Source organism: Sceloporus occidentalis, unplaced genomic scaffold, assembly GCF_023333645.1.
Source record: "Sceloporus occidentalis isolate IW3139 unplaced genomic scaffold, rSceOcc1.0.p SCAF_3, whole genome shotgun sequence".
Taxonomy (NCBI): Eukaryota; Metazoa; Chordata; class Lepidosauria; order Squamata; family Phrynosomatidae; genus Sceloporus; species Sceloporus occidentalis.
This window is the reverse complement of record NW_028316983.1, coordinates 137,243,596-137,271,037: the sequence shown is the minus strand read 5'-3', so window position 1 is coordinate 137,271,037 and position 27,442 is coordinate 137,243,596. Positions and strand designations below refer to the sequence as shown.

The window sequence follows — 27,442 nt, the reverse complement described above, 5'->3', positions numbered from 1 at the left end:
AGTGAGCATACCTGTTCGACATAGCTTATCGTTAAGTTCAAGTTCGGTGCCTGTGTGCGTGCGCGCAATGGTGCCAAGTCCGTGGAAGGAGTGCTCCCCGCTTGTTTTTGTGGGTGGGATGGGAACGAGAAGAAATGAGAGGGAAGGGGAATCAAAGTCCCAGGAGGAAAGTCTTTCTTTCGTTTTTTTGTTCTGGATGACTAAGGTTGGCATGCCACACAGTTAAAGGGGAAAAGAAAAAAGAATAGGGGGGGGGGGGACGGAAGAGACAAACCCCTCCCTCCTCCTCCGTTTGTTGCCGGGACCTGGATTCGAATCTCGCGCCTTGTAAACTTGCTCAAAGTAAACGCGGGAGGAGGACACCTCTGTCACTAGCGGAACGTGCGAGGGGCTTAAAATCACCGTGAAGACGTCGATCCTTTGAGGTCGCAGCCCAGTGAAGAACCATCTTCCAGACAAAGGAAGTCTCTCTCTCTTTCTCTCTGTCCTTAAACCAGCAAAGAGAAGTCGAGGGGGAGGCACGTTCCTTTTGCCCAGCGGGAAAACAACCCCTTTCCTTGGCCCTCCAACCTCCCTCCAAGTTTGTGTTGGTCCCCCATCCCTTTCTTCCCCCCGTCCTTGGTCGTTAGGAGCAGAACATCTTGCTGCCTGCTTTGGGGAAGGCCAGGAAGTCTTTGCCGGAGTCCTGGGGCCCGGCCAGGCCGGCCAGCTGCCCCTTGAGCACGGCGGAGCGCCCCAGAGCCCCCGTCTCCAAGAGGGAGGACCCCTTGGTGGTGGCGGCGGCCCAAGACACGGCGGTGTTGCTCAAGGCTTGGTTCAAAGTACTGTGCCGAAAGAGCGGGTCGTGGAAGACGCCGTCCACCCAGTTCCTGAGGTTGGCCACGGGGGACTCCTTCGGGGGGACCGAGGAGGAGGAGGAGGAGGAGGAGGAAGGGGGCGCCGGGCCCGATCCCCCCGAGGCCGAGGCCGAGGCCGCCCCTTGAGCGGCATGCCTCTTGAGCATGCAGGAGGGGAACTCCGCCTGGCTGAGGTTGAGCGAGGTGGCCGTATGCGCCAGGGACCAGATCCGCGGCTTGCTGCTGCTGCTGCTGCTGCTGCTGTTGCCCTCCAGGAGCGGGTGCTGGGCCTCGCAGCTCCTCTCGCAGCTCTCGGCGGGGTCCTTGAGGCAGCCCTTGGCCCCTTCCACCAGCGAGGCCTCCTTGCAAGGCTCACCCGTCCCGAAGGAAGGCGCCTTCAGCTCGCCCTCGGAGCCCTCCGACTCCAGCGGGTCGTAGTCGTCCAGGTCGCTCAGGCCCAGCTCCTTGTCCTCCTTGCCGGACGGCTCTGCGGGAGAGAGAGAGAGAGAGAGAGGAGCAAAGCCGTCAAGGGACGCCAAGGACTGAGACCCCCCTCCCAAGGCATGGGGATCTAGTCGCACCTTTGGACCCACTGAAAGAGAGAAGCTGGGGGCAGGGACTTCCCTAGACTCGAACCAAGTTTTTGGTGTGGAGACCCCAGAGACGAACCTCTATAAGCCGGCTGTGCCCGAGAATGCCCATTCACATTCAAAACTTGGTGGGTTTGGAGAGAGATTATGTTGGTCTATGTCTGGGTTCTCCCCTCCAAACGTGCACCTGAAGAAGTAGGCTCAAGTCTAGGAAAGCTCACCTTAAGTTCACCAGCTTTCTCTTTCCGCTAGTCTCACAGGTGCTACAAGATCCCCTGCATACATCTGCACATGCCTTTGAGAAAGTGAGCTCACGTCTAGGGAAGCGCACCTTCACCAGCTGTCTCTCTCCTCCCCAAGCTCTTGCTGTCCACTTCTTTCTTTCAGTGAGTCTCAAAGGTGCTACAAGATCTCTCCATGTACCGATTCTACCGACTAACACAACTATATCTTTGAATTCTCCCATTTCTCTCTTTCCATTAGTCTCACAGGTGCTACAAGATCCCCCTGCACACGCCTCTGAGAAAGTAAGCTCATGTCTAGGAAAGCTCATGCTGCCAACTCCTCTCTTTCAGTTAGTCTCACAGATGCTGCAAGATCCCTTTGCATACAAGGGCTTACTTCTTTGATAAAATAAAAGCCATCCACACAATGCGTTTATCTCCGAATAAGTTAGGCGGGCAGGCTGTCGGGATGAGGAATGCCTCCCCGCTCTGATGTCGGTGGACTCCAACTCCCATCATCCTTTGCTATGGGCTATGCTGATGGGAGCCCCTCTGCTTTAGGCTCGGGGCAGAATTCCCAAGTGGGACATCAGTCATTTGACAGCTGCCTCTCTCCCTCAAGCTCAAGATTTCCCACGCGGCGTGATAGATAGGTGCCCAAACTGCAATGGCAGATACGTGTTTATTGTTGTGTGCCTTATGGAGACCCTTTGTTTTGTTCAGAGGTATTTGCCTTCTTTTGGGGCTGTGAGAGTGTGACTTGCAAAAGGTCACCAGTGGGTTTCCCTGGCTGAGTAGGAGGAATTCCAACCCTGGTCTTCAGAATCATCCTCTGAAATGAATACCTTTTCTTAATAGGGTTATAAGGCGAGGCATGGATCTGGACGACTCAGGGCTTATTACATTATTTTGGAGGGACACGTGCCGTTTTATTTTCCCCTTTCAATTTAACTTTGCCTCTCAAGTTACTCTTCCTGGGCCGCAACTCGGGGATTCTGTGATCTGTAGTCCAAAAAGAGACCCTGCTCTGCGTAAAAGAGAGACACACAGAGAAGACAACTTCCCCGTTGAATCTACCCGCATAAACTACTTGGGTTTAGACACCCACAAACTGGGACTAGGCTTTCAGCTCCAACGGGTAGAAAGTTGGGAGATACCTTCCAGCTTCTCGTTCTTGAGGCTGCCTCCTTGTCCCTCTCCCTCGTCGTCCTCTTCCTCGTAGGGCCGCTTTTCGTCGGCGCACTTATTCCTGGGGGGCCAGGTCATCTTGTTCTCCTTCTTGAGCCTCCTGCGGGCGTTGGCGAACCAGGTGGAGACCTGGGTGAGGGTCATCTTGGTGATGATGGCCAGCATGATCTTCTCGCCTTTGGTCGGGTAGGGGTTCTTGCGGTGCTCCTGGAGCCAGGCCTTCAAAGTGCTGGTGGTCTCCCGGGTGGCGTTTTTCCTCCGGGTTCCCCCATCCATGGTGCCGTATCTAAGGGTCGCAAGAGTTGGCCATCAAAGATAGGAACTTGAGAAGGCATCGCTATTAAATCCAGGGCTTGGAAAAGTTGCCTTCTCTGGACGACAGCTTCCAGAATCCTGAGGGACTTAGGAAGCTATGCCCCGCAAGTAACTTTTCCAGTGACTGACGGAACCGGAGGGAAACATCTCCTGATTTGGTCTGATTCCTCTACGTTTTCAATCCCACAATCCAAATACAGAAGAAACCCTGGTCACCAAACGGTATACCCCACCTCTCAAAAATAATCTCAGTAGCACAACGCGTTGGATCATCCGCACTGCAGTAATAACTCAGTTTGGTTCCGCTTCAATTGCCATGGCTCAGTGTTGTGGAATTCGAGGATTTGTAGTTTTGTGGGACATTTGGCCTTCTCTGTCAGAGAGCCCCGGGGCAAGAACAAACTACACATCTCAGGATCCCATACCTTGGAACTATGCCAGTTGAAGCGACATGAAATGGCATTAACTCTGCAGTGCGGATGGAGCCACAGTCTCCTGGGAAGCAGCAGTTGAACGGAAAACGGTAGCGATCCAGCTTCGTTGGGGCAGAAATCCTATGCACACTTACACTAAATTGTGGATCGGGCCCAAAACACACCGCAGGAATAATCCAGTTTGAGGCCGGTTTTGCTGTCCTGGCTCAGTGCTAGGGAATACAGGGAACTGTAGCTTCGTGAGACATTTAGCCTTCTCTGTCAGAGAGCTCTGGGGCCACAATGTCCAGGATCCCCTATCACTGAACCAGGGCAGTTAAAGCAGTCCCAGACTGGATTATTTCCGCAGTGTGTTTAGTTCCCAACTCGGGAAAAAGTCAGCCTATTCTTAACGTCGGGTGTGAATTGAAAACCATCACTCTTGTTGGGTCGTGAAAAAAGGTCGTTAAAAAGGATGCTGTGATGCTCACAGTGAGCCATGGCAGGTAAACTGGTGTCGAACCAGATTATTTTCTGCCGTGTGGATGCAGGGGGATTCAAGAGCATCCCTTTGCACGATGTTCAGTGAAGCTTACTGTCACAGTCTGTGCGTCGGATTGCAGCAGGTTCGCCCAAGGAAAAGAAAACGCTCCCTTTTATAAGGTGGGGATGCTAGGGGAGAAAATAAATAAAATCCACCCCCTTTATTGCCTCTCCTTCACAGAATACACCCGCCTAACCCCAGGGTGTGCAATCCCTTAATAAATGTATATATATATATATATATATTTCTTTTATTAATGGTAAATTTCCCACCAGCCCTTGGCCTCTTTCCTTCTAGAGTTTGCTGGTATTTTTTCTTTCCCTTTTCTTAAACGCAGAAGACATTGGGCTATACCTGAATATTTAATGCACATCATCCAAGAAAAGGTCAACAGCACCCACCGGGCTTAAAAGGTTGAAATAGTGTAAGAGGGATTCTTGGCTTGTGTTCCTTTCTTTTTAAAAAACACAACCACCACCTCCTCCTCCATAGAGTTATTACTGTTTTTACAGGCTTGATGGGGATGAGGAGGCTCTCGTAATCCGCCTTTGTAAAAGAGGCCCAAACCAGGCATCTAAGGAGGCTTGAGCAAGTTGGATCTACTTCATCTACGCCTATGTTTGCGTGATAATACCGAGGTAGATAGCCAGTTTGGGTGCTGGACTACGACTCTGGAGACCAGGGTTCGGTTCCCAGCTCGGCCATGAAACCCACTGGGTGGCCTTGGGCAAGTCACACTCTCTCAGCCACAGGGGGAGGCAATGGCCAACCTCCTCTGAACAAATCTTGTCAAGAAAACCCCATAAGGCCTTAGGATCCGCATAAGTCAGAACCGACTTCAAGGCACGCACCAAAACAGAGCCAGAGCCACTCTTGCGACTTGCTGCTGTCTCCCGACGTTCAACACTGTACTAAACCAGGGACTGCCTTGTATTTCACTTAGGTGGGCAATCGGTCACTGTGGCGCATGCGCAGGAAGGGGGCTGTATTCCGTGGAAAGCACAGGCCTGCAATGAAGCGGGACCCGCTGGGACAGTCATTGCAAAGAATGGAAGTGATGAGACATCAATCACTGTAGCACTGCGATTAGACAGGGCATGCGCAGGGGAACGTCAAGTGGATCATGCCTGTTGTTGTTGTTGTTGTTGTTGGGTGCCTTCAAGTCATTTCCTACTTATGGCGACCTTAAGGCCACCCTATCATGGGATTATCTTGGCAACTTTCTTCAGAAGGGGTTTGCCATTGCTATCCTCTGAGGCTGAGAGAGTGCGACTTGCCCAAAGTCGGTTTAATAGTAATGAAATTTATTCGGTCTTTGACCAGTATAAAAGTGGGTTTTCCTAGCCCAGCCGGGATCTGAACCCAAGTCTTCCAGTGTCCTAATCCAATGCTCATCCGCCCCATTGGCCTTCATGTCTACTATGATCCTAAGAGCTGTTGTCCCAGTGCAGTTTTCTCCCTAAACAGATTGGGAGTGTTGATCCGTGGGACCGATCTCCATTATAATCATTGAGGCTAATTTCGAAAGCCTTTTAGCCAAGGGACAGGCAGGTCTCCCAGATGACCAGCGCAATCCTGGCAGAGTTTGGGAAAGTAACTTGGGGAATGGTCATGCTGACTTTTTTGGGGTGTGGGGGGTGGATTTTGGGAGGTGCCATTGCAAAAAGGTCTATTGGTCGCATGTATACATAGCCAGAAGTAGTAAGCACTTGCTAAGCCTGCTTGGGTTGAAAGAGAGGGATGGACGGATAAAAGGCTGGAAGAAAGTCCTGCATTTCCTGCCACGACGATAGAAGGTGTAAACAAGCCTCGTATCAGCAAATACATGGTTCATTGCATGGCGACATCGGCACTTCTGGAGCGAGAGAGAGAAAACTGGGCTCCCCTCATCTCTGTTCAAAAGCCCAGGCAGTTCTGGAATTGATTTCCCTGAAAAGAGGGTTGCTTTTGGGCTGCTTACTCAGAAGTAAACCCCACCGAAATCAACGAGGGAGGGAGCACAGAATTACACCTTTAGGCTGCAATCCTACTTGCACTTTGCTGTTGCTATTTGCAATCATAGCCGACTGATGGCGACCCCATGAATGAGAGACCTCCAACTGCCCCTCCTTTAGTGAAGTCAACCCCATCCTTTAATGAAATTTCCCTCTTTTCCTATTGTCTTCTGCTTCTTTATTCTCTTTTTCCCTGATTCACATCGTCTCACTGTATGTCCAAAGTAGGACAGCCTCAGTCTAGTCATTTTAGCATCTTAATCCCAAGGCAATCCATGGGTTTAACTTCCGAATAAATTTCTGCCCTTAACTTCTGTAACACTACCCTGCCCATACATGATCTTGTCTGATTTTGTTATAAGCAGGGCAGGTGTTGGTTCATGGTTGGATAGGAGACCACTAGGCAATACCACGGATTTCAAGGTAGGGCTAAAAAAGACTGAGCCCTGGCTGTGAAACCCTAGAGATCAATGGCCTGACAGAGGAAGTAATAGTCCCACTGTATTCTGCTCTGGTCGGGCCCCACCTGGAATACTGTGTCCAGTTCTGGGCCCCACAATTTCAGAAGGACACTGAGAAACTGGAGCCATGTGTTGAAAGGAGGGCAACTAAAATGGTGAAGGGCCTGGAAACAATGAAGCCCTATGAGGAGAGACTTAGGGAGCTGGGGATGTTTAGCCTGGAGAAGAGAAGGTTAGGAGGTGATATGATAGCCCTGTTTAAATACTTGAAGGGATGTCATATTGAAGAGGGAGCTACCTTGTTTTCTGCTGCTCAAGAGAACAAGACCTGGAACAATGGATGCAAAAGAGATTCCAGGTCAACATTAGGAGGAACTTCTTGACAGTAAGAACTGTTTGACAGTGGAGTGTAGTGGAGTCTCCTTCCTTGGAGGTCTTTAAGCAGAGGCTGGATGGCCATCTGTCGGGGATGCTTTGATTGAGAGTTCCTGCATGGCAGAATGGGGTTGGACTGGATACGATTCTATGATTCTAGGACAGAGGAGACAGCACTGGGCTGGGAGAACAAAAAGTGATTTCTATGTCCCGATTTTAGACAGTGCAAGTGAAATCACCAAAAAGTCCTATAGACAGACTACATCAATTGATTACCCAATGACAAGATTTCAACATATTTCAAGCTCTCAGGACCCCTCCATCTACTTTATCTCAGTAATCCCGTGGGGCTGGTCAGCATCATTAGCTCCATATTGGAGATGAGGTTCTTTGGAAGCCTTGGGCCTTCTCAAAGGGAAAGGCAGGGTAGGATTTGAACCAGTCTTTCCGCATCCTACTATCCTTTGCCATTGCATCAGTTTACCACTTTGTTGTGTGCCTTCAAGTCATTCCTGACTCATGGCACGCCAAGGGTCTCTTGCTCAGATTTGTTCAGAGGGAGTTTGCCTTTGCCTTCTTCTGAGGCTGAGAGAGCGTGACTTGCCCAAGGTCACCCAATGAGTGTCCATGGCCGAGCGGGGGATTTGAACCCTGGTCTCCAGGGTCATAAAGTGCATCTATGTTATAATGCACCACTTTAAGTGCTGTGGCTCCATCCTACGGAATCCTGAGATTTGTAATTTGACAAGGTCTTTAACAAGACAATAAGTCTGTAACCACACAAAACTACAGACCCCAGGATCATGTAGGATGGAGCCATGGAAGTTAAAGCTCCGCGCTGGGCCCCACAACAAACTACAGTTCCCAGAAATCCATAGCATTGAGCCAAGGGCAGTTAAAGTGGTGTCAAACCGGATTATTTCCTCAGTGTGGAAGCAGCCTAAGAGAAACCCAAATACACACAGACAGAAGAGTCAGGAATAAAAATCTTCCCCACTAGGAGCTGAAACACCCGCCACTTTCTCTCTTACCACCTCTCCTTAGTCTGACATTACAACTAATTGCTGTTTGCATCTTACCTGTCATATTGATACTGACTGAGCGTGTGATCGTAGGGGTAGTAAGCAGCAGCCGCCTGAGTAATTCCCGCATGCGCAGATCCACTCCCATCCTTGGCATCAAAGCTGTTCTGGAACATTAAAGCCAAAACAGAGGACCACTTATCAGCCCATTCTTCCCTCACCAGCAGTGAATCAAAGGATTGAATCAAAGGGCACCTGGTTTGCTCATTTGTCCCTTTTTCCTAGGAAGAAACTGTTGGGCAACTCCTAAGGATTGAGACTTTACTCAGGAAATAACACACACACAAACACACGCACAATATCAAAGTTAAGAGATTAGTTTACATTTGCAAGCATCAGAAAAACCATGCTCCCATCTCATGCTGCTTCTCTGAGAACTGGAAGTGACTCAGGTAGGTTGCAATGAATGAAAAGTTTACTAATGGCTGGACGCTACCTAGGCCACTTACATCCTAACTAGCTAAGGAACAGATCAGGAAAAAGAGGAAACCTTTATGCTTACTATCTTTCTATGTGGGAGAGAGGAATCTTTTTGTGTGCGAGCAACTTCCTAAGAGGAAGTGATCTGGTTTGTGTATTGGGTTACAAAGGTATTTATTGGCCTGTAATTCAGTGCTAGTATTGAGTGAATAGGGATTTTTAAATAAGGAAAGATAACAGGGTTTTTACATGCAGGGAACTCTATGGCCTGTTACAGACTGCCAAAATAAAGCTGCTTCAGGTCTCTTTCGAGGTATGCTATTTAAATGATGCATGGGTCCTAAGAGTCCGGAGGTCGTGCCAAAGCCATACTCCATTCCTAAGCACTGGAGTGCAGCTTTGATGCAGCTTCTGGATTCTTAGGGCCCATGCATCATTTAAATAGCATACCTCCAAAGAGACCCGAAGCAGCTTTATTTTGGCAGTCTGTAACAGGCCTATGCTCTCTAAAATCCCACTTACCCTAAATAGCACAGAGGGAGGAAAGAAAGGATGCTGATTTTTCCCCCCAGCAGAAACACGTGGAAGACAGAAGTAATGAAATCCCATTACTTTCATGGAGAGAGGTTAGCAACCTGCTTGGGCATCCTCTGTTAAGCTAATTGAATTAAATGGGAGCTAAAGCACCATTGAGTCCCAGCTCTGATGAAAGGGAAAGGGGCTTAATTAATTAATTAAGTGTTATTATCACTGAAAAGAAAACCCTCTGGTCTCATCATCTAGAGAGCATTGGGTCCCCTGATCCAATATTTTTCACTTCTTCAGACAGCTTTGCTCAGCTCCACTCTAATAATTCCTCTCTTAATTCTCACAACTACTCCCCTGTTCCCTGCTGCTACTGTTCATTCCCTCCCAATAAAGACAAGATTTATTGGATACATTGGTCTTTACAGAGGTCACAAGGGAAAATTGCTAGGCACAAGAAAGGGTAAAATATAGCATTGGCACTGTGGCAAAATGGTGGCACATGGATGTGATGTGCTGACCTTGGAAGCACTATGTAAAAACTGGGGGTGGGTAGGTGGGTTGTCTTATACTTAAAGAAGATCATCGTAAAACTACTTGACTGAAAAACTGAAATTACCACGCATGGGTTTTCATGTGTGACAAAGTGAAAGAACTTTCTCTGTGCTGGATTCATCAACATGGCTTCGAAGATTTCATATTAAACTTGAAGCAAACCCCATATCTTGGCAAACCAATGCTATAGTCTACAAAGCTGTGCAACCAATATGAAGGAATTAAGACCTGGGACTTTTCAGTTAGAGAGACAATGATGGCACCATTCCCCCCAGTCTTTCACTGGTATGATCTATCCTCTCCCCTGTTCCTTCAAAGCTTAGCTGTGATCCTGACTCATAGCTGGTGAGAGTAGCAATGGACTTTCTCAGCAACAGTACAGAATTGTGAGGCATGCCTCTTGCAATGCAAAGTGCATTGTCTGAGCTGTCTGATTCTCATTGAAGGTATGGCTCTTGAGGCCTCTCCTCATAATTGCCTGCCTCATTATTCTAGGAGTGTGTGACTTGTCCTATTCCAGGTAGTGATAGGCTACAGTTTCCATCATCCTTTGTGCTACTTAGAGGGGATGGGAGGTGTAGCCACAAAACTAACTAGGCCTCCCCTGCACCAACTTCACTTCAGTGGGCCGCAGAGAAGGAATCTAGTGGCACCTTTAAGACCAACCTATTTATTTCCAGAAAAGCTTGTGAAGAAATCAGAAATTCAGGGCCCAAACAGACAGGCCAAAATAAAGCTGCTTCGGGTCACTTTAGAGGTATGCTGTTTTAATGATGCATGCATCCTAAGGGACCAGAAACCACACCAAAGCCATGCTCAAGTCCTAAGGATTAGAGTGCAGCTTTGGCACAGCTTCTGGCCTCTTAAGATGCCTGTGTCATTTAAACAGCATACCTCCAAAGTGACCCGAAGCAGCTTTATTTTGGCCTGTCTGTTCAGGGCCCTTTGTCTTAAAGAGGTTACTAGACTTCCCCCACCATGTCCTTATTTATACAGCCACATTGGTCTGTGTTGTCAGTCACTTATTTGCATAGAAATGCCCATGATCAGCTGTTTAGCCATTTCAACATGAACACCATATACTTTCATTCAGTCCATATTCATATTAACTTTTCCTGTAACCATGGGACCCAATAACATTAAAAACCAGATAACCACAACAGTCGTGAGCTGCAGACATAAACATAGTTTCTCAACAGTTAAGGCTGCCTGAGCTCAATGAGGCTTTATCCCAAACAAGTGCTTTTAGGTCAAAGACTTACTCAGGGGTGGAATTTAGGAAACAACTGAGGCTGGTGGTGACTCTCAACTTGCTTAACTTGGAACTGGGTCACAGGACACAATTATTTTCAGGTTTATACCATTTCAGCTGTCATGGCCACAGCCTATGGAATCCTAGGCTTTGTAGTTTGGTGAGATAGCTAAATCCCCTACCAAACTACAGATCCCAGGATCACTGGTGGTTTAAGTGGAATCACACAGTTATAACAGTACTGCATATAAAAAGGAGGGGGGGGGGGGAAGAAAGAAAAGTGGCATTACCTTTAAGACTACCTGGCTTCCCCCCCCCCCCCCCCCAGCTTTCATAGCTATCAACCCACTTCTTCAGATGCAATACTGAGTGCATCTGACGAAACAAACTGAGAAACAACTCAATTTAATTATATCCACACATTCCATACATTCCAATCCATTTGCAGAGGCATGAATGGCTTCTTGGTGCACTACTTATATTAATACAGGAATCCCGCTACTGCACATACTGTATAACAAAAGGAATTTTCTCAGAGAGAGTTTTGAACCCCAGGGTTTATTGCTTTCACATATCAACATTAACTGACCATTGTAAAGGCCTGAAAGACTTGTATTGCCTCATCCAACCCTTTGAAAATTTAGGGCAAGGGGGGATAGTTTGCATCTTTGTGGATCCTATTACATTCTATCCCACTCCCACAGATTATATATATATATGCTGTATACCTGAGGCCTTAATACCACCGAGTAATGTATCTGAAGAAGTGGGTTTATATCCACAAAAGCTCATGCTAAAATAAAAACCGGTTAGATCCAAAACACACTGCAGAAATAATCCAATTTGATTGGTTTAACTGTCCTGGCTCAGTGCTAGGGAAACCTGGGAATTGTAGTTTATTGTGGCACCAGAGCTCTCTACAGTTCCCAGAATTCCCTAGCATTGAGCCAGAGCAGTTAAAGTGGTCTCAAACTGGATTATTTCTGCAGTGTGTTTTGGACTCAAGTCTCAGGTCTAATTTGCACTTCAGAAATAATGCAGTTTGACACCATTTTAACTGCCATGGCAGTTAAAATCCTGGGGACTGTAGATTTGTGGGACAATTAGCCTTTTATATCAGAGAGCTCTGGTGCCACTACAAATCCCAGGAGTCCAAAGGATGGAGCCAGGACAGTTAAAGTGGTGTCAAACTGCATCATTTCTGCAGTGCAAGGTCAGACCTTAAAAGTACTGCCAAGTTCCTTCCCCCCCTCACTCCCTTTTTCCTTGCAAAGGGATCTTGTAGCACATTTGAGACTAGATTTCTGCACTACATTCTTATAGTGCTGCTATTCCACTTTAACTGCTTTGGTTGCCTCTAATTGCATTCTGGGATTTGCATTTTGGGGAAAAGCATTAAGAATCCTTGCAGGGGACAAAGGCAGGAGGAAGGATGTTGGAGGGTGGAAAGAAGGAAGGGACAGAGAGAGGGAGAGTGAGTGGATCCTTCCTCCATCCTCCTCCCTCCCCTAATGATCGCCCTCATTGCTAAAACTGAGCTTGCCACCTCATCTCCATATCCTGAAGGTTTTGAATTTCAGTTGGCATTCTCACACACAGCTGGCTTATCTAAGTTTGTCTCTGGACAATCCACTTCATCCCATGCATCTGAGGATGTAGGTTCAAGTCTTGGAAAACTCATGCTACCAACTCCGGTTTGACACCACTTTAACTGCCATGGCTCAGTGCTACGGAATTATGAGAACTGTCGTTTGTTGTGGCACCAGAGCTTTGCTATACAGCTCCCAAGCACTGAGCCAGGGCAGTTAAAGTGGCTTCCAACGGGGATGATTTCTGCAGTGTGGATGCGGTCTAAGTCTCAAAGGTGGCAGCTGACCTATTTGCATATTGATTTTCCAGGCTAACAGGGACAGGTCTTGGAATTCTCCCTTCCTCCTTAGTATAACATACAGACACACCACTAGAAACAATGTTACTCACTTTCTTTCTTTTCCCTCTTCCTTCCTACCCTCCCTTCCCTCTCTGTTCATTCTTTCCTATCCTCCCTCTCTCTCTCTTTCTTTCTTTCTTTCTTTCTTTCTTTCTTTCTTCCTTTCCTTCTTCCCTTCCTTCCTTCCCTTCATTTCTACCCTCCTTCCCTTTCGTCTCTGTTCATTCTTTCCTTTTCTCCCTCCCTCCCTCCTTTTTTCTTTCTTTCCTTCCTTCTCACCCCAGCCCATCTTCCTTCTTTCCTTCCTTCCTTCGCCCTCCAGCCCCTCTTCCTTCTCCCCTCCCCTCCCCTCCTCTCCCTCCCCCTCCCCCTTCTCCCACCAACCCCTCTTCCTTCCTTCCTTCCTTCCTTCCTTCCTTCCTTCCTTCCTTCCTTCCTTCCGTAAAGCAATGGCCTCATCATAGCGGCGGCGTTAGTGCCGTGGGGCTGGCTGCTGGGGGGTGGTGGTGCTTACCAGAGAGTAGAAGGCGGAGGCCTCGGTGCCGTAGGCGACGTAGTTTCCGTAGCCTTGGCTGTTGGCGTAGGGCCCCCCGTAGACCCCGAGGGCGGCTGCGGAGTTGAGCTCGTGGCGGGCGGTGGCCAGGAGCCGGCTCTCGTAGACCGGGCAGTAGACCGGGGTCTGGGCCGAGGCCGCCGCCGCTGCTGCCGCTGCTGCTCCGGAGTCCGAGAGCGCCCGGCCGCTGGTCTCGCAGCACGTGGTCAAGGAGTTGGTGGTCATCAGGAACTGCAAAGGAAGGAAGGAAGGAAGGAAGGAAAGAGGAAAGGAGGATCAATCAAATAAACCAGCGCCACCGAAAGAAACAGTTTGATCGCGATTTGTCTGCTGATTTGCACACCTCTTCTCTCTCTCTCTCTCAGTCTCTCTCTGTGCGTGTTGGGTGCCTTCAAGTCGTTTCTGACTCCTGGCGACCCTCTCTTAAAGGCTTGATTGGTTCAGAAGAAGTTTGCCATCGCCATCCTCTGAGGCTGAGAGCGTGTGACTTGCCCAAGGTCACCCAGGGGGTTTCATGGCCGGAGCAGTTGCCACCCTCTTTGAGCCCTTAGAGGAACCCGCACACGCCACCAAGGTGTCCCAGGAGGCAGGTGGGAGTCCAACACTCGGCCAGGTTTGAGGAAAGATGGAGATAAGAAGAGCCTAGTGGTTTCGGGGTGGGACAAGGACTCTGGAGACCAGGGACTGGATCCTTGCGAAGCCACGGAAACCCACCGTGACCTTGGGCAAGTCACATGCTCTCAGCCTCAGGGGAAGGCAAGGAGAAAGCACCCCTGAACCAATCTTGCCAAGAAAACCCCATCATAGATCTTAAAGAAGTGCCTTGTGTTCAACCCAGTCACTTAACTGCTTTGTGGATCGGGCTGGAATGTAAAGCGTAGTTGAGGAGAAAGAGGGGGAGGGCACCTACTTTCAGCTCAGGCTTCAAAGAGACTGAAGAGAGGAAAAGGGAGTAATATTTGTCAGTGTTTAAGACAATCCTTCCGTTTGCATTAGACATAAGTATGGTCGTTTTAGGTCTAGAGCACATTTATGTCGAAATAAAGACTAATGTTTGGGATTTTACTTCCCGATCCTTAACCAGAGGGATTGAACAGTCACTGCAAGGAGTGCCACTTCCAACAGCCGCTTAACTTGGAAAGAAGTGCCTTTGATGCCACTGGGATCTACTCCCAGGGCAGCCCTATTTGCAGGGATCGTGGCCCCATTTGCAGGAATGGCCTCCCTCTTGCCTAGATCTGGGGTGGTTGGAGTCCAGGGCCCCACCATTGGGAGAGAAGGGGGGTGGATCGGTCCCGGCAGCCTGTCTTCTTACCTGGGGGGCTGATGAATAGGGGTATCCGAACTGGGGGTAGGACATGGCTTCCAGGAAGGATCCAGAGAGGCGTCGAGTCCGGGAACAGCCTCGCTCGCTCTTCCGCTCCCAAAGGCCCGCTCACTCCGGCGTCCTAGGGGCTGGGGGGGGGGGGGAACCAAGCACAGAAACACCTTGGATTCAGCCTAAAAATCACCCTCTCTCTTATTCCCCCCCTTTTTGGTAACCCCCAGCCCCACCCTGCAGTCACCAGACCCCAAAAGGGCCCACGATCTTTCCAGATGCGGCTGGGTTTCAGAGAGTAATCTAATCTAAATCTAATCTAATTCTAATCTATCTATCTATCGATATATGAATATGAGTGGATTCCCACAAACAAAGCCGGGAGCGCCAGAAATATATATGTGTATGTATGTGTATATGTGTATATACATATACAGATGCGCGCGCGCGCACACACACACACACATGTATCTATTTATGTAAAGCCAGGGTGATTTAAGCGTTGGACTACGACTCTGGAGACCAAGGTTCAAATTCCTGACCGGCCACGGAAACCCATTAGGTAACTTTGAGCAAGTCACACTCTCTCAGCCTCGGAGGATGGCAATAGCAAACCCCTATCTGGAAAAAGAAAACCTCATGAGGGTCGTCAGAAGTCGGAAACAGTTTGAAGCCAAACAACAACAACAACAAGCACACACACACACACACACACACACACACGTCTCCTGCCCCCGCCCCCAGCGGGTGGATGGGAGTGAAATTACTCATACTTCAAACGCTCTTGTCAAATCAAAGACCATCCCATCCCCTCGAGGAAACTCTGGCTCGTATCTTTGCGTGTGGATGCGTGGACACGTGTCCGGGCGGGTTTTCTTTACCCCTTTGGACATTTCAACCACGACAAAGGTTTCCTTCGAGGAGGCTGAAGTTTCTTTGCTCGGATCCGGGAGGTTTCCGACACAGCCCCAAAGAAAGCGGCACAGACACAGAAGCGCCGGCGTCCAGACACAAAAAGCGAGATTGGAGCGGTTCAGACTCCCATGCCAGATCAGAAGCACCAAAGGGCGGGGGGAGGGTCAGCACTTTTAATTAGAAATTAATTAATGAGTAGCTGCTTGCTCCTCTTCCCCGCCTCCCAAAAGTAGCCATCAGTCCGACTTACAAAAGAGACTAAAGGGACGCCCGTCGGGCCAAGCCATTCCATCAAAGGAGCTCCTCGGAGGCTGAGATGTAGAAAGGGGACCCTCGAGGTCCGCAGGCGTGCCTTTCCCCGGCCAAAGCGGAGGTCCCATCATCCCCACATCGCCGCCACCAAAACTCCGGCGGAGAAAGGCTGCGGCGCAGGCAATGGCAAAGCCCCTTGAGTGCCATCCTCTTTGCTGGTTCCGCAGTCTGGAGGCGGGGGCGCTGGAAAAACCGCTTTATTCAACGACACCCTCCTTTCTTTCCTTTTCCTTTTTCAGATTTCTCTTCATCGCTTCGGGGCTAAGAAAGCAAGGCGAGGAAAGAAGCACACTTTCGCAATCGCCTCTGTCATAACACTGCAGGAAGCACAAAATGGATCCTGCCACTGGGTAGCTCTGATAGATACTCCTTGATACCCGACTACTGCCTTGCAGGAGTTTGAAAGCACTCCCTGCACAATGTCCACTTGGGCAATGTCCACTTGTGAATCCCAACCAGAGGAGACCCATCGAAATCAAGGGAACTTCCCATTGAGGCTGGGGAAACTAAGATTTTAGACAGACCACTAGCTCAGGATTGGCTTTGCAGCTGTTCTTGTAATAGGTCCAGTACACACCGCAGAAATAATCCAGTTCGAGACCGCTTTTACTGTCCTGGCTCAGTGCTAGGGAATCCTGGGGACTGTAGTTCTTTGTGGCACTAGAGTTCTCTCTGACAGAGAAGGCTAAATGTCCCACAAAACTACAGCTTTTAAGACTTAATCTCTCTCTCTCTCTCTCTTGTTGTCATACGCCTTATATGTAATGGGGTTTTCTTGGCAAGATTCATTCAGAGGAGGTTTGCCATTGCCTTTCCATGAGGCTGAGAGAGTGTGACTTGCTCAAAGTCACCCAGTGGGTTTCATGGCCGAGCTGGAGATCAAACTCTGGACTCCAGAGTTGTGGCCCAACACTCAAACCACTACCCCACACTGGTTCTCATATTCATAGCCATGCAGGGTAGGTTAATATTACCACGCCTACCTTGCAGGAGCAGTGCTGAGGGTGAGAGAAGGGCTGCTTTGTTGCTTCTTGTTGTTGTTGTTGTTGTGTGCCTTCAAGTCTTCTTTGGACTTATGGCAACCTCTATGATAGGATTTTCTTGTCAAGTTTCTTCAGAGGGGTTTGCTATTGCCATCCTCTGAGGCTGAGAGAGTGCGACTTGCCCAAGGTCACCCAGTTGAGTTTCCATGGGATTCAACCCCTGGTCTCCCAGTGTCCTAGTTCAATGCTCAAGTCACTGCACCACACTGGGCCTTAGCTGAAAACATCATAGCAACATGAAAGGACTTCCTGGTTCTTAGTTTAAATTCTTTTCACCCAGGGCTGCCACGAATTGACCTGATCTCATCTGATTTGGAAAGCTAAGTGCACTTGGGCCTAGTGGGTACTTGGATGGGAGACCAATGGGCAAGAGCCAGGATCTCCAGACTGAGCTAGGCAGGAATCTTACCTGAAATGCTAAGGAGCTATGGACAGACAGCACAGACTTTTAGGGAGACTGATGCCTTGACTCAGTGTAAGGCAGCTTGCTGTAGACATAGGACACTATGAATACCACTGATCACCCCAAAAACCCAGGAGTGAGTTGGCTTGTAGTATAAAGAGGCCAGACAGCTCCATCCTCTCTTTGCAACAAATGAGGTTGCTTCTTCTCTAGACAGCTCTGCTTGAATAAGGGCAGGAGGCAAAGCTGGACCTAGTTTAGCTTTTCATTGTATGGACCTCTATATTATCTCCTGCTTCCAGTCCAAGTCACACATTCATAACTGCTGTTATTAAAACTTCACATGAGTTGGTTTGAAATAGCCAGCAACCCCAGCCTTACAAAAAAAGAGATGCATAAGAAAAAAAAAATCACTAGCAAAAGCCAGACATACCAATAAGAGCCAACTAAGATGTCAAGGAAGTGAGTAAATTCTAGTTCTCCAGAGTTATCAGACTGGATGGTATATAAAGCTTGTTTTGGGGGGCATGTGTGTGTGCTAAAAATTATCTAATTATCGACTAATATTCATCTTGTTATTGTAATTGTTGGAAGAATGAAAGAGGAAGAACCCCACTCCTTCTTCATCCTTAAGAGACCTGTTTATGTGCACCGAGTGGGGACTAAGTTGTATCTACTCTTATTCAACTTGAATACAAAGACCAGAATCCACACAAGCTCTTTTCTTGGATGTTCACCAGACTTCAGGGATGCTTAAAGGCTAAGTCTAATTTGCTAGTCCCAACGAAAGGAGACACAGTGAATCAAGGGGTACATGGTATATGTCACATTTTGAACAAATCTGCCTGGTTTTAATGGGTCTGCTCTAACTATGATTACTAATTGAATTTAGTCTTACATTTTTAGCAATCTGGGAGTAATGCTTGCAACGCTTGGTTCCATATTTTGGTGGCTAGCTCAAGTCATTATTAGAGGACTAATCCCCATTTCAGTGAGGCTGATAGCAAAATGTCTATGGCTTGCTACTGTGGGTGGAGTATATATTTTGGACAGCCTGGAAGATTCAAAATCCCATCTCAGAGCCTTTAATACAGGGATGGCAATTTTATGGTCCTCCAGATCTTTCTGGACTACAATTCCTGGGAGAATGCCGAAAATTGCATTCAACATCTGGAGGCATTAAAAGCTGGAGCGCAGGTCCTTACAATCATACAGTTGGAAGAGACTATCTATTCCATCCCCTTGGGCCCTTAAAATCTCTTGTGGCCTCAACTACTGTGTATTTGTCCATGGCATTTTTATGTATCATCTCTCAGCCCACCAGGGTCCTGGGGCAAGACAGAACAGATACAGACATTTAAAACATCAAACACATAGATAGAAACTCTTAAAGCAAGCACTCCTCAAACAGAATCCAAGCCAGTGTTTAATCATGCAGTCTTGGTGGGAAGGGATGAAATGAAGTTTGACTGTTGCAATAAAAAGGACTGTTGTGCGTCTGCAGTGTCGTCTTGGTGTTGTGTAAAGTGGGATTAACAGAGCCTTGGTAGATAATTTAAAAGAAAGAGAACAAAAATGGAAAGGGGAAAAAAAAAGCATACACTATCTTGGTAGACTCTCACTACATACAGGATCATCTGGCAACTTAATGATGGCCCTGTGAATTTCAGAGGGTTTGCTTAGGCAAGGAAGCCTCAGAGAAGGTTTTGCCAGTTCCTGACTTTGAAATATAGCCCACAGCACTTGGTATTCATTGGTACTCTCCCGTCCAAGTATTTAACCAGAGCTGGCCCTGCTTAGCTTCCAAGATCAGCCAGGATCTGGTGCCTTTAGGGTACTAAGGCTGGCAGGACTGCCATGAAAACTGCACCTAGAGAGCAAATGGATTGTCAGGAGAGTTTTCATGGAACATCTTGTTCACAATGGTTCATTCCCTGGAGGGTCCACTAAGCACACAATCAATGTAGGCCCCTGGGGAAAGGGATAGTAGTTGAAGATAGGTGTAGGAGTGTATGTAAACATATTATCTCCCCTAGCTATGGGATAGGCCAGAACATATATGTGAATCATGCAACTCCCTCAGATGCTACTGGTCTGCTAATCCTAGCAGCACTAGCCAGCGGTGCCCATAGCAAGGAGAGCTGGGAGTTGCAGTCCAAGAATATCTGCAGCATGATATGATCCCCACTAGTAATATAAATGCATCATTAACTATGTTTACTTTGAATTTACCTATAGCCTCTTGGTTTAATCCTAATCTTTTACATAGCCTGCTGCAGTCCTGTACTCAGCTATGTGTGAATAACACACACACACACACACCCAATGGGGCTTACTTCCTATTAGATCTGTATACAACAACAATGTTTAAACTTTCCTTTATGAAGTAACTCTTTGTTGTTTCCCTTCCAGTAGTTTCCGACTTAAGGCCACCCCAAGACGAACTACTACAGTTTTTTTTTCTTGGCAATCGTCCTTCAGAGGAGGGTTTGTTTTTGCCTCCCTCTGAGGCTGAGACAGTGTGACTTGCCCAGGGAGATTCCTTGTAAACTGAGCAGGGATTTGATCCCTTGTCTCCAGAGTCCTAGTCCAGCGCTCAAACTACTACACCTCCCGGCTTTTTTCGGAAGTTGAACAGTAGACAACCATTTTCCACTCAAAAGCAACTGATCACAGAAGGGTGAGAAATTAAGATGGTTAACCCTGAAATGACACATGTTTAATGATCCCAAACATTTTTCCTAGCGAAGTGCGTGCCCTAAATGGGACTTTTATAATAATCTTTTGCAGCTTAAGCAATAAAAGTAGGCAGTTGTTTAGAAATACTAACTCTGCCAGCGAGTACCTTCCTGCCCCATCGCTTCCAGTCAGTTTATCTAGCCCTTTCCTGGCAAAGCCCAGTGGTTATTGTAGTGTCTTTGCAAAACCTTCACCTCTGTGTACAGTAGCTAGAGCCAGTGATCTGAGTACATTCTCTGAAGATGCCAGCCACAGATGCTGGCGAAACGTCAGGAATAAACTCTTTTAGAACATGGCCACACAACCCGAAAAAACCACAAAAAAAGAGTGTTGGCCTAGAACTGCAGGACACTGTGGGCAAGTCACACTCTCTCAGCCTCAGAGGGAGCCAATGGCCGGCCCAGTTTAGCAAGAAAGGGTCAAGCTTCGCTTTCTGGTGGCCCTGAGTCAGAAGTGGCTTGGAGGCACCCTGTAAAAATATGTAAGGTGGGGTGGGGGGTGTTAGAGGAGAGAACCCAGTCTCTCAAAATAATAATAATAATAATAATAATAATAATTTATAGCCATTTTGAGAGACTGGGTTCTCTCCTCTAACACCCTCTCACCCCACCTTACATATTTTTATAGGGCACCTTCAAGTCACATCCGACTCATAATAATAATAATAATAATAATAATAATAATTAAAGGTGCAACGGGCCATTTCGGAGCGGATTTGCCTTTGCCTTCCTCTGAGGTGGAGAAAGTGTGCCTTGCCAATGGCTGAGGGGGATTGGAACCTGGCTCTCCAGAGTCCTAGTGCAGCCAGGCTGGCAGGAGAATCCTAGAATTGGAAGAGACCCCAAGGGCCATCCAGTCCAACCCCCTTCTGCCATGCAGGAACTCTCAATCAAAGCATCCCCATTGACAGATGGCCATGCAGCCTCTGTTTGCAAGTGCGTTGTGTGTGAGTGTGTGAGTGTGTTTATGTCAGGGGCCGAGGGAGGGGGAGGAAAGGAGTGGAGACTTGCTCGGATTGCTGCTTGGGTTCAGACATGTGCATAGCCCCCGGGTCACCCTCTAATTAATGATGATGTTCCCTCCTGCTCCTGATTCTTCTTCTTCTTCTTTTCCTCCTTCTTTTTCTCCCCAGCTGGAAGACTTGGTGCCTCCCAGGGACGAAGCTGCCGGCTCTGACAGCTCGATTGAGGGTGATGGATGACTATCTGGAGACCGCAGCACACCTCGCATCATCAGCGCGGCGGCGTAATTGCCATAATTTACCGAGGCAAAGAGAGGAGGATCGCGGAGAAGGCAAGCCAAGGAGCCCCTTCCGAAGGCCAAGGGGCCCGATCCACCACCAGGGAAAAGGAAAAAGGTCTCCTCAGAGTTACCAAAGGCAAGAAACGCCACTCAACCCTGGTGGCTTCCAAAGAGCAGCCCGATCCTGTGCCTTGAAACCGAAAGCCTTGCTGGAGCCTTGCAAAGAGCAATAGAAAGGGGGGGGGCACCTAAAGATGGCACCCCCTCTTTAGGTGCCCCCCCCTTCTATTGCTCTTTTCCCCCTTTTCCCTCGAGCAAGGCGTTTAGTTCCAAGGCGCAAGATCGGGCTGCTCTTTGGAAGTTGGTTAATACTGTACTCTAACCCCGCGATTGCGTTTCCTTTAAAATAATAATAATAATAATAATAATAATAATAATATACAGGTCCACTAGACAGGCTGATATGGATTTTTTGGTGTCATCCCTGCGATCCTAAGCCCTACTCAACTCAATGGGGACTGCCTTTGGAGTAGGGCTGCTTCGGCTGACCCGCCTGCCGCCTTTAGAGCAGGACAAAAGCGCTGGGAACGTATAGGTCCCAAACACACTGTGGAAACAACCCACTTTGAGGCCGCTTTAACCGCCATGGCTCAAGGCTAAAAGTCTTTTTGTGAGACATTTAGCCTTCTCTGTCGGAGAGCTCTGGGGCCACAATAAATTACAATTCCCAGGATTCTCTAGCATTGAGCCAGGGCGGTTCAAGCGGCCTCAAAGTGGGTTATTTCTGCAGTGTGTTTGGGACCTTACTTTCAGGAATCTAATGCCACCGCGACCTACAAGTACATCAGGTGTGCATGAGGAAGTGTGTGTGTGTGTGTGTGGCCCCTACAGTGGTGAAATGTAGGGGAAGCGAAATTTAGGTGGGGAAGGTAATACTATATTTCCAATATTTTGATATTGTTCCTGTATGCATATAAAAGGGAGACACGTGCAGAGTTCTTGGGTGTGTGTATGGGGGAGAAGGGGTCCATGTATGACCTAGATGCCAGTCTACCCTGCTCTTCTACTGGGGTATCAATCTGGTCTTATTGGGTTGAGGATGGGGTTCCTTCTTCCTCGGGATCCAGATTTGGGTCCCTCAACCTGGACCATCCCGCGACTTAAAGGCACTCTGCTCAATTCGGCTTCGGTGGAGGATCGCACAAGCCTTTGCTCTCCTCAAACGCCTTGGGTGAGGACTTAGGGGAGATTCCCCTCTCCTGAGCAGGCTGCGAAATTAATCTTTTTAATACCCCTGAGGATGAAAACTCTTTCCCCCTTTTTGTCCACCCAGTGGCCTATCATCCACGAAGGAAGGAACCAGGTTTCTTTACAAACCAGCGAGCCGGTGTTGATCTAAGCGGGCAATGCGACGACCCCTGAAGCAACAGGGAACTCAGGCTGCTCTCCTAGCTAGGATTACTTCCAAGGAGAACCTTGACAGGGTGACCAGGTGTCCTCGCCGCAAAGGAGGACAGAATGGAGGACACCCAAGAACAAGGGGGGGTCCGTTACTGCACAAAAGCGACAAACGCTCGTACACATGTAAATGCAAGCTTGAAAGTCATGCTCCAAATGGAGGGTATTTTTCTTCCTGGACAGAAGGTGAAAATGGAGGACATGTCGTGGAAAAGGAGGGCCTCTGGTCACCCTAGCCCTTGATCCAATTGGAAGTGGACACTATAAGTATAAAAATTAATCTAAGCGCCTCACTAAAGGAACTGCTCTGCCGTTACAATGCTCTTTGAAGTTACAATATTCAATGGCTCAGAGAGGAAGAGAAGGACCGCGGACCACTTGTGGCCAGAGACAGAGAGAAAGGGAAAAGTCCTCTTTTGAAACTTGCCAATAGCCCACTGACTGAAGCCACGCAGAACAAGGCCTCCCTGAGCAAAAGTTGTAAAGAAATCGATGCCCCTAGATTCCTTGCTTTAGTTTCTCTCCCCTCTCCTCCCCAAGGCTTGCCCCTAGACAGGGCAGGGGCTTTTACAAGGCCATAGGGTAGGTCTCAAGTTGGGGACAAGTCTCACTGAACTTAGCCGAGGAGCTGCCTTTGAAATGGCGTCCTGGCCCGTCTCTGGCTGCCTCCCCACTGCAGAAATAATCCGGTTTGACACTGCTTTAAGTGCCCTGACTCCATGCTATGACCCACAACAAACTATCCTTCCCAGAATTCCATAGCATGGAGCCAGGGCACTTAAAAGCGTTGTCAAACCGGTAGGGAGGCAGCCCCTTGAACCCCGGAATTTTCTCTCTTTTTGATTTTAGCTCTCTTCATTTTGTCCTAACTTCTCTACTTCCTCCAAGGTCTACAGGATCTCTTTGCAGTCAGACTTGTTGGTCTCCTTCTTCAAATGCATGGAGATGGCAAGTCTACGAAAGCTGACAACTCCTTTCTTTCCGTTAGTCTCAAAGGCACTACTGATATTCCGGATTAACCCACCGAGGTCGCAAAGTCCCATTCCTATGCTATCCTCCTAAACCTATTTCAAAAGAGTATTCCCCTCCATTTTAAAAAAAAAGGGGTTTGGGGGATCTTGGCGCCTTTCCATTGTCGAAGAAAGGATGTGTGTGTGTGTGTGTGTGTGTGTGTGTGTGTGTATATGGTGATTATGCATTTCCATTTCATCACCCTCTCTTCCAACTTCAACCATCAGCCCCCAAAGTTGAAAACCAAGATGGTCCCAAATCCAGGAAAAAAGAGGCAGCGTGCTTTTTAAACCGGTCAGACCTGGATCTCTGGCGTTGCGTAAAGAAACACAACAACAGGATAGACACAACAGCGCCCTACGCAAAAACCGTGCATCTCTTGCCTTTGCAGAAAGGTGCCCAGAACCGGGACCAAGACCGGGAATGCAGACCTGTCTGCTTATCTCTCTCACACAGATTCCTCCAAGACAAAATAAATGCATGCTATTGACACCAAAGAAGCCCTAAGAAACGCGATTGCCTCTCCAACAGTTTCCACCTCTGGAGGTTTCCCATCCAGTCTTTTCCGCAGAATCTGAACTCTCTACTTGGGGGTTCCTTTAGAGAAACGGAGAAAGGCGGGGACAGGTGTGGCTTTGCCTTCCCAGAACAAGGGAAAGGTCGGCATCGTTGTGTAGTAGCAGGCCCCAAAAAGCGAAATGCGAGCAAGACAATTCTAGAAAACTCTCGGATCTTGTTTCCTTATCAGCGACTTCGGAATCGCAACCTCCCATTCGCAACTCACCCGTCAAGAGGGAATCTTTAAAAAGAGTAAAAAACCAGACTTCTTCCTCTCACTTTTCCCATTGAGTTTGGCCACCCAAGTAAGAAGTTGCGATCCTGAGCATCATCAATCCCCAGAGAAATCCAAGGGACTTCCTCGGGAGTAAACAGCGCAGACAACCTGGAGGAAGCCTTCTTTCCGTATGCTGGGGCTTCTCCAGCCTCTCTGCCTCCAAACAGGGAATCCAAACCCCAAGATACACATTTCCTGCCCGAAGGAACCCGAGGCGGGTCTAAAACCATCAATTGCACAAACGGGTTTACATTTATGCCGTGTTGAAACTGCTACAGATTTCCTCCTCCCTCAAAACCCTGCCTGGAGCTTTGGGACAGTTTTAAAACGGTTCCCGTTGAGTAACCCTTCAGAGCCCCTCTGGGCCGATTTCCCCTGGTTAGAAAAAAATACAATAAAATACATTACAGATCGATTCGTTTCCCTGCATCTTCCGACTTTGGGAAGAATTAATCTTTCCGATTACAAAGTCACATTTACTTCCTTTTGGGGGTGTCAAGATGGAAAGGAGAGGGTCCTGAAATGCTGGCCGGCGGGTGTGTAAGTCTAACGTCTTTAAAAACTCAAACAAGGCTTCCTTAGAAATAACGCACACACAGACACACAAACACACCCCATCGGTTTTTACGGCCGAAGTATAGGAAGCGCAAGCCAAAAGCTACATGAAAGCGTACTTTGAAAGCCACCCCGAGCATGTGCAGAGTGCCATGCCGCGATCCCTGAATCAACGCCCGTCAACTCTCCTTCGAAGGAACCAAACTGGGATCCCCTTTCTAGGCAGCTTTGGGGTTATTTGATTGAAAGGGGGAAAACAAAAGAAAAACAAAACTAAAGATGGCACTGCCAAGCCTTGCAACCTTTCCAAGCGGAGTCCTAACTTTTCCAGGGACTTTAGTCCTCACCCGCCAGAGACTTTGCCCTTCCTCGGCCCACCAAAGTTTCTGCCCCCAGCGAGACGCCGAGGCCAATCTCTTGCCTTTTCCTCCACCTTCAGGAGGGACACCGGAGAAAGGGCCACTCCTCTGCTCCCGACGCTTTCCTCGCAGCCCCTTCTCCAGAGAGGCTCCGGTTAATGCCCCAGGGAAGGGGGTCTGGGCCCTGGCAGAGCCTCTCACCTCCAGACGGAGGCTGGGGGCTATGGGGAGACCCAGGAGGAGGAGGAGGAGGAGGACAAGAAGGACGAAGAGGAAGAGAATAAGGTGGAGAAGGAGGAGAAGGAGAATAAGGAGGAAGAGGAAGAGGAAGGAAGAATGAGGAGGAGGAAAGAGGAGAACAAGACGGAGGAAGAGGAAGATGGCGAAGGAGGAGAAGAAGATATACCAGAAGAAGGACAAGGAGGGGGAGGAAGGAGAAGGGAAAGGAAGAGAAGGAGGAGGAGGAGGATGGAGAAGAAGAGAAGGAGAAGGAAGGAGAAGAAAGGGAAGGGAAAGGAAGAGTAGAAAGGAGAAGGAGGAGAAGGAGGAGGAGGAGGAGGAAGGACGATGGTCAGCAAGGCAGCCTAGGAAGGAAGGAAGGAAGGAAGGAAGGAAGGAAGGAAGGAAGGAGAAAGTGGTGGTAGTGGTGGTGATGGGGGTCCGGGTGTGTCTGCCTTGCCTCTGCTTTACCTGGGCGTCCTCCTAGGAGCTGGGGGCCGTCGCCTGCTGGCCATGGCGGGGAAGGGTCCGGGCGGCCTGGGTGTCTGGGTGCCCACCTGGCACCGTCTGTCTCGGGCGAGGGGCGGCCAGGCGGAGAACCAGGAGGCGGCGGAGGCGGCGGCGCTGTCCGGGCGCGACTGGAGGCGCCATGGCGCAGCGGATCCCGAGCAGCAGCGGGCCTCCCTCCGACCGACGAAGCAGCAGCAGGAGGGCCGCCTCCGCTCCCGGCCCTGGCCCCCGGAGCCCCGTGACGTCGGAAGGAGGGAGGGAGGGAGGGAGGGAGGGAGAGAGAGAGACCCAGGCACCCCCTCCCCTTCCTCCGATGAACACCTTCCTCTTCCTCCGCCTCTTCCTCCTCCTTCCAAGCCAGATCCTCTCTTGAAGAGGCTCATGACCTCCCCTGAGCAAGTCACACTTTCTCAGCCTCCTCAGGGGAAGGCCAGGGCAAACACCCCCTCCCTGAACCAATCTGGCCAAGAAAACCCCAGGATAGGGTCGCCAAAAGGACTTGAAGGCACGCGACAACAACAAAGAGAGAGAGAGAGAGAGAGAGAGAGGGAAAGAGAGATCTTGCAGCCCCTTTGAGACTCACCGAAAGAAAGAAATGGGCAGAAATTTCGTAGACATCAGTTTACTTCCTGGGATGCATTTCGATCTGAGGAATGCATCTGAGAAAGTAGATTAAAGTCCACGAAAGCTGCCAATTTCTTGCTTCTAGTTAGTCTCAGCGGTGCTACAAGATCTCTCTGCGTACCAACCATGTGTATGTTTTGCACTGTTAATTCTCCTTCCTTGCACTAGAAAATAGGAGAGTCTCTTGATGCACACAAAACCAGAAAAGGACAAAGAAAAACATATTCGCAGTGGTTGGGTTGAGCAGAGCTCAGAAAAGTTCCTTTTTGATGCACTACACCCCCAACCCCCATCCAACATGGCCATCCAAGGTGAGGGATGCTTGGAGCTGTTGTCCAAGGAGTAACTTGACCAAATTTCTGAAGAGCTTCTAATTTGACAGGTGAGATAGGAGAGATTTAGGTCTTAATGTGAAGGCTGCTAAGCTGCCCCAGAGATCTCTCTCTCTCTGCAGTGATGCTGTCTTTTGTGCTCAGAGCACTGAAATCTGATAAACCGTGGTTTGGGCCAGTTGATCACATCCAAGAGAATCAAACAGGCATGGTTTTGCTTGGTCTGGACCACTTCAGGTTGTATGTAGGTGCAGTCATAGGTCTGAATTCCCCATCAAAGAAATAAATAAAAAGAAAGACCCAGAACTAG

General features: G+C 48.7%; 1 protein-coding gene across 2 annotated transcripts; it reads right to left on the bottom strand.

The window, feature by feature from the left end:
- On the bottom strand, positions 1-26,320 carry LOC149316858 (iroquois-class homeodomain protein IRX-4-like). Of its 2 annotated transcripts, none has more exons than XM_089518771.1 (6): positions 26,138-26,320; positions 14,573-14,712; positions 13,219-13,488; positions 8,020-8,129; positions 2,808-3,124; positions 1-1,323 (listed from the first exon to the last, which is right to left on the bottom strand). In XM_089518771.1, exons 2-6 carry the CDS (start codon positions 14,615-14,617, stop codon positions 626-628), a joined length of 1,440 nt encoding a protein of 479 aa, XP_089374897.1. In that variant the 5' UTR covers positions 14,618-14,712; positions 26,138-26,320; the 3' UTR covers positions 1-625. The 2 variants fall into 2 exon arrangements, with proteins under 2 accessions (XP_089374897.1, XP_089374898.1); XM_089518772.1 differs by lacking the exon at positions 26,138-26,320 and adding an exon at positions 15,741-15,826.
- Between the last annotated feature and the right edge of the window lie 1,122 nt (positions 26,321-27,442).